This window comes from Dromiciops gliroides, chromosome 1 (assembly GCF_019393635.1).
Source record: "Dromiciops gliroides isolate mDroGli1 chromosome 1, mDroGli1.pri, whole genome shotgun sequence".
In the NCBI taxonomy this organism is placed as follows: Eukaryota; Metazoa; Chordata; class Mammalia; order Microbiotheria; family Microbiotheriidae; genus Dromiciops; species Dromiciops gliroides.
This window is the reverse complement of record NC_057861.1, coordinates 192,452-209,326: the sequence shown is the minus strand read 5'-3', so window position 1 is coordinate 209,326 and position 16,875 is coordinate 192,452. Positions and strand designations below refer to the sequence as shown.

Here is a 16,875-nt window from a genome sequence, read left to right as displayed (position 1 = left end):
GAGTACCTGAGTTCAAATCTGGCCTCAGACACTTGACACTAGCTGTGTGACCCTGGGCAAGTCACTTAACCCCCATTTCCCCGCAAAAAAAAAAAAAAAAAAGACTGTATTGACCTTTCTTCTTTTCACCAGACGGGGAGTCGTGCCTCAAGTTTATCTGTTTCTTTCTTTTTTTTTTAGTTTATCTGTTTCTAACACCAACTCAAACCTCCCATAGTTCTTCTTCCTCCTCCCCTCTCAGCTGCTTCATATTTTACAGAAAAAATTGAGGCCATTCAACATGAATTTCCTCTTCTCCCCTCTTCCTCATCTCTTATCTCCTTCTTCACCCCTGTCTCACATGATGAAGTGGCCTTGTTCCTTACCAAGGCTAACCCCTCTACTTCAAGCGATCCCAATCTATCCTGTATCATCCAACAGATTGCCCTTTCTGTCATCCCCACTCTCTCATACATTCTGTGAGAACCAGGTGACCTTTCTGAGGTCGAATTGGAGACGGAGAAGTTGCCTCACAATTCATGGACCACCTTTAAGTCATGTCAATCAAGGGACTTGAATGCTTCCAGCCAATTAGCTTGGAGCTGTGTGTGGGGCTGCCCCTCTTCCAGTCCCACAAGGAGCTTCTGGTGGAACTGAGTGAGGCTCTTTCTCTTGGCAAGTGAGATCTGCTAGGCGGAGGGAGCTTTTCTCTCTCTCCTGTAGATTTTTGGTTTTCATGGTTGTTTTTGTGGGCAGAGAGGGGAGGGTTGCAGGACAATGAGGATTAAGGGACTTGCCCAGGGTCGCACAGCTACTAAGCATCAAGTGTCTGAGGCCACATTTGAATTCAGGTTCTCCTGAATCCAGGGCCGGTGCTTTATCTGCTTCACCACCTAGCTGCCCCCATGTAGATCTTAACCAGGTTTTTTCTATTTCAGAGACACGTGTTCTCTCTTTAATAAATGCTTAATGCCTTAACTGTTGCTGAAGCTCCTAATTTATAAGCAAATCCTAGCTAGTTTCCCCTGACACAGGGGTGTGGGGGGGAAGGTAAGGTGATTTAGTTCTACTTGTCACAATTCAATTGCTCCTTCTCTTCTGGCTCATTTCCTACTGCCTACAAGCATGCTCATGTTCCTAAGAAAAAACCCCAAAACCCTCACTTGACCCTTCCATCCCTCTTAACCATCATCCTTTTTGCCCCTTGCAGTGACACTCTTCAAAAAGCTCATCTACAGTAGTTGCCTCCACTGTTCTTTCCTCTTATTCCCTTCTTAATGCTTTATAATCTAGCTTCTTATCTTGTCATTCTGATATGGGCCTAAAATCAATCAGAAGGGATTTTTCCTGTGAGAAACGAAATCAGAGATGCACCAGGGCCAGGGAAGTTCCTCCTGTGAAAAATGATGAATCTACCACATAACTGTGTGTGAGAATATAATTCTTTATTGAGGAATACCTGAGGATCACCACCTTTCATCTTTGATAATTCCATCAAATTGTTCTCTTAGTTGTCAGATTCAATGGTCTTTTCTCAATCACTTGTCTCCTTGGCTTCTCTGCAGCCTTTGACTCTGTTGATCATTCTCTAGGTTTTTGCAACACCCTCTCTCCCAGCTTCCTACCTGACCACTCCTCCTCTCTCTGCTACTGCCTTTTCATCCCACTTGGCTTACAACCTGGGAGTCATCTTGGATTTCTCGCTATCTCTCAGCACCCCATCTAAGCTGTGCTGATTTTACCTTTGCAACCTCTATAATACAGCCCCTTCTCTTCTGACACTGCCCCCATTTTATTGCATGCCTTCAGCACCTCATGCCTCAGTTATTGCAAGAGCCTGTTGGTGGGTCTGCTTGCCTCAAGTCTCTCCCCATTCCAATCCATTCTCTATTCAGACCCTAAAGTGATATTCCTAAAACAGATGTCTGGTCATGTCATTTCCCTACTCAATGACTTCTGTGGCCTCCAGCAGCAAATACAAAATGCTATTTGGCATTTAAACCCTCATAACCTGGCCCCTCCTACCTTCCCCACCCTCTTACACTTTATTCCCCTCTATCTTGCCTTCTATCCAGTGACACTGGCCTCCTGGCTATTCCATAAACAAGTCAATCCATCTCTGGGCTCCAGGTATTTTCTCTGGCTGTCCTCAATGCCTGAATGATTTCCCTTCTCCACTCTGATTACTGACCTCCTTGACTTCCTTAAAGATCCAACTAAAAATTCCATCTTCCAAAGGAAGCCTTCTCTGACCTCTCTTCACTCCAGTACCTTCTCTCTGTTAATTATATTTCTAATTTTTTAAATTTTATTTTATTTTTGGTGAGGCAATTGGGGTTAAGTGACTTGCCCAGGGTCACACAGCTAGTGTTAAGTGTCTGAGGCTGGATTTGAACTCAGGTCCTCCTGAATCCAGGCTGCCCCAGTGTTAATTATATTTCATTTCTCCTCTATATAGCTTGTTTTGTATGTATTGTTGGCATGTTGTCTCACCCATTAGACTGTAAGCTTGAGGGGCAGGGATTGACTTTTGCTTCTTTTTGTATCCCCCATCACTTAGCACAGTGCCTGTGGGAGCTTAATAAATATTTGAATTGAAATGATTGATTGAAACAAACCAAAAAGATGGTGAGGGAGAAGAGGGCCTATTTCTATTTCCTGCATTAGGCATAATAAAGAAGAGGTTCTTAATCTAGAGTCCATGAGCTTGTTTTCAAAATATGTTGATGACAATCTTTAATTTTTTTAAATTAGTTTTTATAATTCAATTTTTTTTTCAAATACACATTATTATTAAATACACATCACCTCCCCTTTCACATCCTATGCCTCCATTGAGAGGGCAAGAAAAATAAAACCTGTTAGAAACATGTACAGTAAAGCAAAACAAATTCTCCCATAATCTCGTCTGTCTTTTACCCAATATGCTTCAATATGCACCAAGTCTATGTCAGTCTTCAAGGATTGTGGCTGGCCATTGTGATCAAAATTCTTAAGTTCTCTATTTTGTAAGGACCTGTTTGTAGAACGTGTCTCCCCTTAGAATGGAAGCTGCCTGGGGGCTGGGATCTTAGAACTTGAAAAACAAGCACCTTATTTGATCCTCACCCCATCCCTGACGGGGGATGGGGGGTGCTGCTTCTATGACCCCCATTTTAGAGAATGAAGAAACTGAGGCAAGGTCAGTGAGTTGCCCAGGGCCACACAACTAGGGTTCGATTTGAACTCGGGTCTTCCTAGAACTATCTGCGGCTGTGATCATTAACTAGTCTCCTGGGGACCCTTTAGTGACTCCACTCCATTCCAGATGTTGCTCTGCCGGAGCACTGCCTCGTGGCTTCGGCGTTTCCCACGCTCCTCGGCAGGGACCCCCTCTGCCATCTACCCTAGGTCCCAGCCTCTGTTTCCGAAGTTCCAACTAACTCGCCAGACGCTCCTGCCGGTCTCTCTATTGGGCAAGCGCACAAACCACTGAGACCCTCCGTACTACATTTCCCAGATATCCTCGCCGGTTCAGCCAACCGCCTTCCGGGTAGTTGCCATGGACACACGGACGCTTAGAGCGTCCAAAGAGTCGGAAAAAGTCGGAAAAGCTTTCTTCCTCTTCCCGCCTACGTCACTTCCGCTTCCTCTTCCGTTCCTCGCGGTACTATCTTCTGCCCCGTCAGGAACACCCCTGGGCGTCTCCCGGCCGCTCCGTCCTCAGCCTCCGCCTCCACCTCCTCCGGGGCCCGAGCCCTGCGTCCGTCCCGGGCCGGGGTGAGTGGGAGCCGGAGGCCAGGCCGGGCGGGCGGAAAGGGCAGAGCCCTCAGCACCTGCTTGCGAGTCCCTGGGGTGGGCCTGGGCGGGAGAGAAGCCACGCGTGCGCAGTTCACCACGCTCGCGCCGTCCCTGCTCCGCCTCCTAGGCCAGCGGATACACCCATTGGTCCGTGCCGGGAAGTGTCACCAATCGGAAGCGCCAGAGTCCAGGACTCCCGCCCCCTTCCGGCTGTTCGGTAGCTGAGCTTCCGGGGTTGCGCGAGCCGGGCGCGCCTTGGCTCGGGCGGGTGTGTGAACTTCGGAGGGTCCTGCTTTTTGAAAGCGTAGTCCCGCGCCTGTGTCGCCGTAGCGTGGGGAGCCACCGCGTAGGGATCCAGCCTCAGACACTGACTGTTCGGGGGACCCTGGGCGGGTTACGCAACCTCTGCCCACCTCAGTTTCCCCTTGTGTAGAATGAGGGTCGCTGTGGCACCCGCCTCCCAAGTGGTTGGGAGGCTGAGAGATACTTAGAAAGAGCTTCCCCAACCGTAAGCCCACGGTCCGGTCCGGTCCGGTCCGGTCCGGCAATCATGGAGTACTACCGGGTCCCTGGTAAAGAGGCTGCAAGCAGCCACTTCGCCCCCCTCCCCCAGCCTCCCAATGAACTCTCTTCTCAAGCTCATCCTCAAACGCCCCCATCCCCCCCATCAAACCCTTGGTCCTCATTAAGAGGGAGGGCGTGTCTATGCTCAGCAAATAGGACCCGGTCCTATTTGTGCCCGGCTCTGTTACCGTTGACGTTCAGTCTCCATTTCCCTTCTCTCTGTGCCTCAGTTTCCCCACTTGTGAATCAGGCGCGACCCCCTTCCCTCTCCCGTTGGGCTGTTGGAAAAGGGTTTTGGGAAGCCGAAGGCGGAGGCTTCTGGGCCGCGCGCTCCCCTCTCTGCGCCTCCGTTTGCTCCTGGGTAAAATGAGTGTACATCACACAGTTATTGCCAGGAAAGGCCTCGCTAATCCCTACAGGGTTCTCTAGAGAGGGACTATGGCATCCCTGGCCCCCCAAGCCCTCCGATCTCTCCTCTCCTCCTGTTCTTCCTGCCCCTTCGATGTCTGATCTCCACTTCCCAAGCCTGTGGTTTTACCCGGTAGGATCCGAGGGGCTCTGCTCCCACTTTATCCAGGCACTTTCCCTCCAGTCTTTGCTCAGATACCACCTCCTCCCAGAACCTGCCCCGATCAGGACAATCAGGGAGAAAGTTCACTCGGCCAATCCCAAGGATTGTTGCCCAAATCTATCCCTACTAGTGCATGAGAAATGTGAGTGAGAAGCAACTACAGATCTCAGGAAGGCGGGTGGTTGAGCAAAGAGCCCCTCTTGTCTCCCTTAGAACGGGAAACAGCTGCCAGTGGCAGAAAGGACTTTAGGGTCCAGGCGCCACTCACTTTGATAGATGAGGAGTAGGCCCAAAGCCCAGAGAAGGTCGCCCCCTCCCTCCCCCCAGTTGACAACACACCTAAGCACGACCTTAAAAACCGCCCCTTCTGCGACATTCTCTTGTCTTGGATGTGAGTTCTTCATATTGTCCTCTTCTGAGTCCCCACAGTCCTCGGCATGGAAAACCACCTGGTACTGTTTGTTTTTGGCGGATTGAGTCGAGACTCAATAATATTAGGTACGAAGCACTTTTCTCCTTGACAATCTGGGTTGAAACCCTGCCTCTAACACTTAAGCTTTCTGACCACGGGCTAGTCATTTAGGCTCTCTGATGCTCAGTTTCCTCATCTCTATAAAATGAGCACAGTGATATCTGTAGTACCTTACCTCAGACAGTCTTGATGTCAGGATTTAACGAGACCATAAATGTAAATGTTCGTAGTGAAGCAAAACAAATTCCCTCATTGGCTGTGTTCCAAAAGTATGTGTCTCCTTTACCCTGAGTCGTCATCCTCTCTGTCTCCCATCTCCACGCTTTTGCCAACATTGTCCGGCAGCCAGGAATGTCTTTCTCTGCACTGCCTCTCTCAAAATCCCTGCCTTCTTTCCAGGCATAGTTTAGCTTCACCTCTGGTGTACCCTTCCCACTCCACTCATTTTCTCTCCTTCCTCACATTCTTTTATCTTTACCTGTCTGGGTCTGTGTTCTATCTCCTAGTAGAATGGAAGTTTCATGAGGACAGCGCATATCTTGGTATCTCCAAGCCTTGGCTTTGCAGTTTTCTGGTGTAAGCTTGAGCCTCATGCATAGGAGCTGTTTAATAAACGTTAATTGGATCGAATTGAGTCATAGTAATAGTTCAAGAGCCTCCAGTTGTATCCTCCACTTCTGCAGGGAGAGGTCCTGGGATTTCTAACCTAGGGATCTGGGAGTTGAAGGAAGGGGCAGGCCCTTTTCTCAGCCCTTGGTTTTGTTTTCTTTCTTTACAAAAATTAAAAATAAAAATTTTTTCAATCAGCAAAAATCTGCCTTCTCGCTCTCCTACCTGAACCACTGCCCCCCAACTATGAGAACCAAAGAAAAATAAAACCCCTATTACAGACATATAGTCAAGCAAAACAGATTTCTGCATCACCCTTGTCCAGACATGTATGTGTCATTCTGCACTCCGAGTCCTTCGTCTCTCTATGAGGAGGGCAGCGGTTTCATCATCAGTCCTCTGGAATTGCGCTGGGTCATTACAATGATCAGAGTCCTTAAGGCTTTCAAAGTTGTCTTTGCCTTGTTGTCTTTATATGAATTATTCTGGTTCTGTCCATCTCCCTCTGCATGAATTTATATAGTCTTCCCAAGTTTCTCTGAAACCGCCCATTTTACCACCTAGTGGTCCAGTGGATAGAGCACTGGGCCTGTAATCAGGAAGACCTGAGTTCAAATATGGCCTTGGACATCTAGTGGCCCTAGATAAGTCACTGAACCTTCCTTGGCCTCAGTTTTCTTATCTCTAAAATGGGGATAATAACAGCACCTAGCTCCTAGGGTGGTTGTGAGGATCAATTGGGATAATATGTGTAAAAAGCACAGTTCCTGGCACTTTGTAGGTTTTAACAGAAATGCATGTTCATCTTCCCTTTCCTTTTTTTTTATTTTTTGGTGAGGCAATTGGGATTAAGTGACTTGCCCAGGGTCACACAGCTAGTAAGTGTTAAGTGTCTGAGGCCGGATTTGAACTCGGGTCCTCCTGACTCCAGGGCTGGTGCTCTATCCACTGCACCACCTAGCTGCCCTTCCCTTTCCTATTTCTTATAGCAAAGTAGCATTACATCACATTATTTAGTATTACATCACACATATCTTGTCCAAGCCCCTCAGCTTCCCATTTTTTTTTGCTGCCTCATGAAGAGCTATAAATATATTTGTACATTATTTTGCTTAGGACTGATCTCTCCCTCAGTCTGCCCTCTCCTGATTCCCCCTTCTCCCTTTTCCCCTCTCCCTCCTATTTCCCTGTTGACTGAGATGTGTTTCTGTGCCAGCTCTGCTTTCTAAGGACGCTGCCCTTGCCCATGAGGAGAGAGAGAATGGCCCCTGTGCTCCTGACAGCCCATGTCCCTCAGGTGAGTGGGACGTTCTTCTTCAAATGACATCACGATTCTTAGATTGTGGAAACTTTTTTTTTTTCCCTTTCAAAACACGGGATTCTGGGTCTAGAATCCAAACACTCGGAGCGGTCCTTGGATTGTGTTTAGAGCTGGAGAGAAACACACTGCGCCACCCTCTTAGACCCACTGACCTCGCCCAGAGGTCACATAGGCAGCAAGCCGCAAAGGCAAGGTCTGAACCCAAGTCCTCTCCCGCCCAGTCCAACTCTCCCTGGGGGCAGTGTTCCTTTTTCTTCTTTCTCCCACACTTCCACTCATCGGTGCCCTTAAGTCTGCTATGTGCTCAGTACTGAAGAGGATGTAAAAGAATCCTAACAGTGATAAGAGCAGATAGTCACGACCTGCCCTGAGGTTTACTGAGGACTCTTCACAAAATAGAGGTAGATCAAGTAATAAAGATGGGGGAACTGAGGTTTCTAGAAGGAGTGGGGCTTCTTTTTGCCAATAGTAGTTGGCTAAGAAGCATTGATTAAATGCCTACTACCTGCCAGGCCCTGTGCTCGCAAAGGGGCTCCCAGTCTAATGGGGGAGACAACACGCAAACTTCTCTAGAGATAATTAACATCAGGAAGGCACTGGCATTAAGGGGGCCTTTCTTGGCTTCTTGCCAAAGGAAACCTCAGAAGGGAGGAGAAGAGATGGATATTGTGGAGGGAGAGCATTCCAGGCCTAGGGTCAGCCAGCAACAGTCCCCAGAGTCTGGAGAAGGAGGTCGGGGTCAGTGAATAGCTGAATAATTAATGTGGAATGACATTCCAGGGTTGGGGGTGCAGCAGCATCACCGTCTCCATGCTGTCCTCTTTGTAGGCAAGGTCAGATGAGAACACCCTACCAGTTTGAGGGTTGTTTTCAACCCTGCCTCCCTCTTCGGTCTCTGGTGCTCCACCCTGGGCAGCTCTGCCATGGTGCTGTGTCTCTCTTCCCCTGGGCTCCTAGCATGCAGTGCCTGGGTGGAGGGGACACTGAGCAGGTCAGAGAACCTCACGGGAAGGGCATAATTAAGAAAGTGGGGGTGAGGGCAGCCCTTCATGCTGGGCAGGGGCTGATGGCGATTCAAAGGCACGGGCAAGTTCATTCTTTTTTCTCATCAGACTTGGGATTTCATTGGTCTAGGGAGCTCCAGGCAAGGGCACTCCCTTCAACAATACAGCTCAGTACCTGTCTGCCACTGACAGTCCAGTTAACCAAACCAAAGCTTCAGGTCAGCAGTGGACCACCACACGTTTATGGTTTGTAGCAACAAAGAAAAGCAGGCTTTTCCAAGCAGTCTTCTTGTCTGCCTGGCACTGCCCGATACAAATGGGGCAGCAAAGGAACTTTGTCATCAGGCTGGAGGCAATGTTCACACCACCATGGTCACCAGAAGCAAGTCATGCCACCTGTCCAGAACTCAGCTTCCTTAGATGAGGACTGGGACTAGAGCAAGGCTTCTTAACTTGGACACAGACTTGGGGGGGTCTGAACTCAGATGGGTGGCACGTATTTTTGGTAACTGTATTTCAGTATGGTTGGTTTCCTTTGCAGGCCTGTGTATGTAGGCATTATTCTGAGAAGGGTTCTACACGCTTCTTTGGCCAGACTGCCAAAGGATTCCACAATCCAGGAAAGGGGGAGAGCTGCCAGCCTAGATGATCCCCAAGGTTTCACCCAGCTCTGGGCCTACAAGCTTATAAGGTGACAAGGCCAGGAAGCATCTGAGGCCGAAGTCCTCTCTCCCTTCTAGTAGGCCATGCTGCCTCTCCACTGCTGGGCCATTCCCGCCATGGGCTCCAGCAGCTGCTTCTGAGGAGGGCTTTCCTTCCTGGCTTTGTCACGTGACGCTGATTAAGTTGTGTTCTTGGGGTATCATGTGGCTTGTTGTAGGAGGCTCTCTGATATTTCCCAGGCTTGGAGTAATCCACACAATTCCATCTTATCTGTTCTTGGGACATCTCTTCTATGGTGGTGGCAGACACCTCTGGCAAACGTGTCCTTTCCTCCAGAGGCAGCTGGGTGGTAAAGTGGACAAAGCACTGGGCATGGAGTCCAGAGGACCTGAGTTTACTGCTAGCCCCAGACACTTCGGACTTCTTCACTTCAGGGATGCCTGGGAGGTAGTCAGAGGGTCTTAATGCAGGTGGCTGGCCCTGGAGACCCCTGAATACTTCTCCCATTTGGGGTAGTCTCATCGTCTTGGCTGATACCAAACCTTTTAAGAAGAGGTACAACTTGCTGGTCTAAATATTCCCACATTTTTTCCCATCTAAGTACATACCATTCCATGACAGTTAACCTGTTACTTATAAGCATTATCTCAATATAATACTACATAACTAGTAGCCTGTCATGGAATATATAGTGTAACATCAATGGCCAAAGTGGCATATATGTTAACTTGAAACCCATTGAACATTGGCTTGAAATGTAGTGATATCCTCTTAGACAAGTCCTCCAGATTTAATGGGTTAATGGTCCCAGATGAGGGCCACTTTACTGAAGCCTCTCAGGAGGCCAGGGATGTGAAAGTGTGACCTTGAGGGGCAGCTAGGTGGTGCAGTGGATAGAGCACTGGCCCTGGAGTCAGGAGGACCTGAGTTCAAATCCAGCCTCAGATACTTGACCCTTACTAGCTGTGTGACCTTGGGCAAGTCACTTAACCCCCATTGCCTCAACAACAACAACAAAAAATAAGAGTGGCCTTGAGCTCTAGGGCAGGAGGCAATCAGATGACCCAGGCTTGAGGCCTGGCCCAGATTACTGCAGTTCTGGGGCCTTTTCTTGGATTGAGTTTTCTTGTTCTTAAGGTGGAGACAGTGTGGCATAGTGAGTAGAGCCTGGCCCCAGGACCTTTGTCACAGATTGGCTCTGTGGCCCTGGACAAGTCACTCTCTGAGGTTATAATCTGCAGAGAAAGCATTGTCTTGCATTGGAGGATGTAATTTTCCTCCACTGGGAGTTCCCTCTATCAGTGAAATTACAGGACCAGTCCCTAGGCTCACTCCTGAAATGAGCACTTGTACTCACTGCCTCACAGGGTTATTGTTGGGACAGTATTGCTTGACCAAGAAATGCAGTATGGTTCATGAAATCCTTGACTTGCGTACTCCGAAACCTGAACCTTATGAGAATCACTGTCTGCCATTCCTACCAGGGCCCTGGGTGAGTGCACGTATCTTTGGTCTTTCAGGGGCCAGTGACCTTCAAGGATGTGGCCGTGGACTTTTCCTGGGACGAGTGGGGGCACCTGGGCCCTTCCCAGAAGGAGCTGTACCGGGAGGTGATGCTGGAGAACTACAGGAACCTTATTGGCCTGGGTGAGGACAGTTTAGGGAATGTTTCAGAATATCTCATATGTCTGGCATTGATGCAGCAGGAAGTTAGCAGCTCATGTTGCCCCTACATTGTTCCCTCAGATCCTGAATTTTCCCTTAAGATCCAGTGCAAATACCTGCAGACATCACAGGGTCCCTACTTTCCGCAGGGAGTTGGCCAAATGAAATGTTTTTTGTTGAGTCCAAATTGACTTTGTGACTCACATCTTTTGGAGGTTTATCTGATCATCTCATTGTAAGGCCTTTTTAACATTCTCCTCTCCCCTCTGCCCAACTGCACGTTTCTAAAGATGCCAACTAAGCTTAACACTGAGTGAGCTCTTTGTTCCCAGCACTTTCCCATTTCCCCTGAGCAGGACTTGCAGTTTCTAAACCAGATGTGATCTACCAGCTGGAACGAGGGGAAGCACTATGGAAGCTAGAGAAAGACATCCCAGCAAGCACCTGTCTAGGTGAGTGATGGAGAACCAGGCTGATGAATCACAGTGAGCACCAGCTCCACTGGCTATTAAAGGAAGGCACTGTCTAGATGGTAGACAAGGCCTTCTCTGGAAAACTTCTCAGGCCTCTCCTTCATAGAGCCTCCTTTTTACCTTAGCAAGTCATTTTCCATTCATTTATTTCATTATTTTTAATTTTTTTTCTCTCCTACCTCAGAGCAGGAAGCACACTTAGCAGGGAATGAGTAATTCTTTTTTTTTTTTTTTTGCAGGCAACGGGGGTTAAGTGACTTGCCCAGGGTCACACAGCTAGTAAGTGTCAAGTGTCTGAGGCCAGATTTGAACTCAGGTACTCCTGAATCCAGGGCTGGTGCTTTAACCACTGTGCCATCTAGGTGCCCCCAAATGAGTAATTCTTAAGCCCAGGTCATGTCTTCCTGGTTCTGATGAAATCACAGGTTTTTTCTATTTATTGAATGGATAGGAATTTTCCTCCTCTCCTATTTATGCTTTGTGGCTCTAATTTCATTTTTCATGATGCTATCTAATTTCCCATTCTATTTTATTGACTAAAATTACTTGCCTAATGTTTTATGATTTTATATTTACCAAGCAAATGCTAATCGATTATATACTTTCTATTCCAGTTCTGGATTTCCTGTTTGGCTGTATTGATTTATATTTTCTAATCTTAATTTTTTAGAAATATTTTTATTGATGCCCTATAAAAACATGAATGTCACTTCCCAGTGAGTCCAACCCTCCCCTTAAAGACTGTCTCTTGTGCCAGAGGAATAGAATTGAGCAAAAGAAATCAAAACATTGACTATCTCTCATAATTCATACCTCATGCTATATTTATAGTTTACTTCCTTGGTTAAAAGTGATCAAGGTGTACAAAAATGATTGTTGCTACTTAAGTGCTTATGGGGCTATAAATTTGTATAATCATTTTGGAAAGCAATTTAGCAGAAAACAGTAAGAGTTCAAAACAGGAATTAACAAAACCGTCTAGTAGGATGGGAAAAAAACAGTGGAAAATAGATCTATAGAATACATTGATTGGAATCAAATGATTGCAGTGGGTTGTAATACACAGGAGTTAATCCACTAAATTTTTGTGAACATCATGTTAGAGTAGAAAATGAAATTCAATCCACAACTCTAGACCACAGTAAGTTCTTAGTGAGTACATTCAGATAGGGGACCATTCATAAGATATCTTGTAGAATTCATGTATAGGTTAAGATGGATGATCACTGAGGTCTCTTCTGACCAAAAATTCTGTGATCCAAAAATATATTTAATAAAAGATAATAGAAGGATGTATTTAATGGTAGTGGAGAGATGAGCACAGAATATAGAATTTCCTTGTTGGAAGGGACCTTCTGTCTGAGGGTTATCAGCTTTTGCTTAAAGGGCCAGATGGCCATGTCCAGTGGTGCGGAACACACTCCCCGGAGGAGTGTAGGCCACTTTCTGATAGCCCTAGTTTCTAGGTTCTGATAAACCCTTAGTTTACCTCTTTTACAACATCTGTCCATTGCTCCTGGTTCTAGCCTTCAGACTAAAAAGAACATACCTATTACCTTTTCTACATGGCAGTCCTTCAGATACTTCAAGAGTGCTAAAATATCAGCCCCTGTCTTCTCTTCTCCAAACTAAATGGCCCCAGTTTCTTCACCTAATCCTCATATGATGTGAACTTGAGATCTTTCACCATCACAGTTGCCTTCCACAGAACAGGTTTTGGCTTATTCATGTCCATCCTAAAATGCAGATCCCCCCACACTGAACATAGTACTCCAGGTGTGGTCTGATAAGAGCAGAGCATACCAGTGTGCTATCACCACTCTAGTTATGAAAACTATGGCTCTCGTAACACAGCCTAACTTTCTTGGCTGCTGTAGGATACAATTGGGTCTTACTAATTTTCTAACCACTAAGTTCCCCAGACCTTTATTTAGACAAACTTCCCTCTAACCATGCTTCCCTCACCTTGTACTTGTTAAGTAGATTATTTGAATCCAAATGCAAGACTTTGAATTCCTTTTAAATTGATTTGCACGTTATTCTTGCCTATGAAGATCCTTTGTATGCTTACTCTGTCATCCTTCTAAGCTTTATGTTATCTGCATATTCATCTATTTCATACAAATCATTGATAAAAATATTGGGGGCAGCTAGATGGCGCAGTGGTTAAAGCACCGGCCCTGGATTCAGGAGTACCTGAGTTCAAATCCGGCCTCAGACACTTGACACTTACTAGCTGTGTGACCGTGGGCGAGTCACTTAACCCCCATTGCCTAAAAAAAAAAAAAATATATTGAGGAACATAGGCCAAGCACATATCGCCAGAGTATCCTACTAGAAAACTTCCAAATTGACATCAAATCATTAACAACTGCCTTTCTGTCTGATAATTCCACTAATTCTGCATTTACCTCACTGCTTTCGTTTAGCTAAGATCTCTCCATCTTTTCCTCAAGAACAAACCTTGTGAACTGTTGTACTTAAATCTAGATAAAGTGCACATTGGAGAAGCAACATGATACAGGGTAAAAACAATGGATTTCAAATTAGAAGATTGGGGTTCAAATTCCAGATCTTTCTATCTTTGTGACCCTAAGCAAGTAATTTAATCTGAGTTTTCCCATGTATACAATGAGGGGTTTGAACTAGATGAGCTTCAAGGTCTCTTAGTCCCTGCATTGAGCCTATCCACTCCCTAATCTATCCTCCATACGACTGTCAAAGTCATCTTCCTCAGTACAAATCTGACCATGCCATTCCCTTGCTTTTCTTGATCCTCCAGCTTGTCAGTGCTTCTCCCTTCTTGAACTTACTTTATATTTACTTATCTGCATATCTCTTCTGTTCCTTAGTACAATATAAGCTCCATGAGGGCCGACATTGTTGCATTTCATTTGCATTGTTGTCACCTGCCAAAATGAAAATGCCACATGGTAGTTGCTTAACAAAGGAACTGAGTCTGCTGCCTTTTGTAGACAAAGCAATTTGGGGTATAGGGGAAAGAACACTGTACTTACTAGCAGTATGAACATGAGCAAGTCACTAAATTACTCTGAGATTTTCCCCATCAATGACATTTCACTCACAAAACTGAGAATTAGTGCAAAAGCTTTTACAGAACTAGAAATTACTATGAAAATTAAAGTGTTACTTCGACCTTTTAACATTCAAGAGGAGTTTTTCTAGATGGAGGAGTGCTGAGCAGAGGAATACTTACATTTTAAAAAATTTCTTTCAGATTGGGAGACTAGACCTGAAACCAAACCGCTAAACCCAGAGCTGGACATTGCATCATCCCAGACAAGGCTCACAAGGAATGGTCTCTATGTCACCAAGTTGGGAAACTGTGATGCCACTTTACAGAGGCCCCAAAGCAATAAGGAAGAATATTCTATGCAAGAAAAGGCCATCAGAAGGAAAATTTCCAATAAAGTGAGAGGTTACAGGCATCGGCAGTATGGCAGAATCTTCAATTTAGGTCCAGTTCTTTTTCCACAACAGAGAATATCTATAACAAAGAAGATGCATCCATGTGAGAAACACACAAAAAGTTTCAGAATGTATTCAGATGCAAGTAAATGTAAAAGAATCAGCTCAAAGAAAATACTTTCTAGTTATGATGAAAGTAAGAAATCCTTCTATCATAATTCAGATACTATTGCCTATCATAGAATACAAAAGGGAGAAAAAGCTTGTAAATATAATAAATATGGGAAAACCTTTGACCAGAAATCCTCTGTTACTTCCCTTCAGACATTCCACAATGGAGAACAACCAAATAAATGTAATAAAAGTGTGAGCATTCATACTGAAGAGAAGCCTTATGAATGTAATGAATGTGGAAAGTCCTTCCGTTGGCGTTCAGGACTTACTGAACATCAGAGAATTCATACTGGAGAGAAACCTTATGAATGTAATGAATGTGGGAAAACTTTCAGTCACAGATCATCCCTTACATCACATCACAGAATTCATAGTGGGGAGAAACCTTATGAATGTAATAAATGTGGCAAGGCTTTCTGCCGAAGCACACGTCTGACTGAGCACCAGAGAATTCACACTGGAGAAAAACCATATGAATGTAATGCCTGTGGAAAGGCTTTCCGTTGGAGCACAGAACTTACTCAACATCAGAGAATCCATACAGGAGAGAAACCTTATGAATGTAATGAGTGTGGGAAGACTTTCCGCCGAAGCACAGGGCTCACTCAGCATCAGAGAATTCATACAGGAGAAAAACCTTATAAATGTAATCAATGTGGGAAGGCCTTTAGCCGAAGCATACTTCTTACTGAACATCAGAGAATTCATACTGGAGAGAAACCTTATGAATGTAATGAGTGTGGGAAGGCCTTCCGACAGAGTACAGAACTTACCAGGCATCAGCGAATTCATACTGGAGAGAAACCATATGAATGTAATGAATGTGGGAAGACTTTCACTCATAGGGCATCCCTTACTTTCCATCATACAATTCATACTGGAGCAAAGCCTTATAAATGTAATGAATGTGGGAAAACTTTCCGCCAGAGCATACAACTTATTGACCATCAAAGAACTCATACTGGAGAGAAACCTTATGAATGTAATAAATGTGGGAGGGCATTTAGTCATAGGGCATCCCTTACTTCTCATCATAGGATTCATACTGGAGAGAAACCTTATGAATGCAATGAATGTGGAAAAGCATTTTGCCGTAGTGCGGGACTCACTCAACACCAAAAAATTCATACTGGACAGAAGCCTTATATACTTTGAGTCTTAAGAATGTAATAAATATTAGACAAATTTTAGCCAAGCCATACACTTCACAGAACATTACAGACTTCAAATGAAAACGATAATTGGAAAAAATGTTTTTTTTCCCAACAACTGTTTTTCCAAACATTTTCTTCTTTCTTCATTTCCTTAGTTACCTCCCTTTTCTACCATAAAACCTAAATTGAGGAAATTGTGAAAATTTTATAAATGTGTGATGCCAGTACTCACTAAAAAATTCTCAGAAGCATTCTTCTCACTAAAGGCTTATTTTTTTTTCCTACTCTGTACCCAATCCCAAACCAAATACTTCAGGATCTTATCCCAACAGTTATTTATTCTCATGCATCTATTTTATCCAACAGCTACCTAGAAGAATGTTTAGGTCTTTCCCTTGCTTTACTTCTGGTCCTTTATTCTGTCTAGCTACCACCAACATCTTTCTTCTCTGTTTTCCTTCTTGAAAAAGCTATCTCCATGAAATTCCTGTAGTTCATCACCAACTACCAACTCTTCGATGCCTTATAATCTGTTTTCTACCATAATATTTTTACTTTTCTCTCTAAAGTCATAGATAACCTTCAAATGATCAAATACTGTATCTTAATTTTCCTCTAGTTTTATTTTTCTTTACCAAATGGATTTGTGATTTCAGCAAAATGGGAGTCTCCTCCTGTGATGCAGTTTGTAATCCATCCTTGCCTTCCCATTTTGTGCAATTTTCATCCATATCCTCCTGAAAGTTTATCATGGGGGGGGGGGTGTCCATCCAATGTGCTAGTTGTCTTCCTTCATTTCTCCTGATATTTCAGTGATACCAATGGAACACTGGACATCCACCTGGCATCTTCTTTCTGTGAAATGAACCCATCTTCTATATTATTGAATTCTTCAATAACATACTTTAATTGTAATCTTTTTAGTTCCTCATTAGTTATGTTGCAGCCAGCTCACACCATCATGAATCTTTCCATTTCTCTTTGCAGTTCGCTCATTTTGATCTCTTTAAAGGCAGT

At 45.0% G+C, this 16,875-nt stretch overlaps 1 protein-coding gene across 3 annotated transcripts; it reads left to right on the top strand.

Moving 5' to 3' along the window:
* The first annotated feature begins 2,843 nt into the window (after nucleotides 1-2,843).
* LOC122731627 (zinc finger protein OZF-like) lies at nucleotides 2,844-16,100 on the top strand. 3 transcript variants are annotated; one of them, XM_043971864.1, is made up of 5 exons: nucleotides 2,844-3,738; nucleotides 7,192-7,272; nucleotides 10,484-10,610; nucleotides 10,985-11,080; nucleotides 14,340-16,100. In XM_043971864.1, exons 2-5 carry the CDS (start codon nucleotides 7,222-7,224, stop codon nucleotides 15,857-15,859), a joined length of 1,794 nt encoding a protein of 597 aa, XP_043827799.1. In that variant the 5' UTR covers nucleotides 2,844-3,738; nucleotides 7,192-7,221; the 3' UTR covers nucleotides 15,860-16,100. The 3 variants fall into 3 exon arrangements, with proteins under 3 accessions (XP_043827799.1, XP_043827815.1, XP_043827808.1); XM_043971880.1 differs by lacking the exon at nucleotides 7,192-7,272; XM_043971873.1 differs by lacking the exon at nucleotides 10,985-11,080.
* The last annotated feature ends 775 nt before the right edge of the window (nucleotides 16,101-16,875 follow it).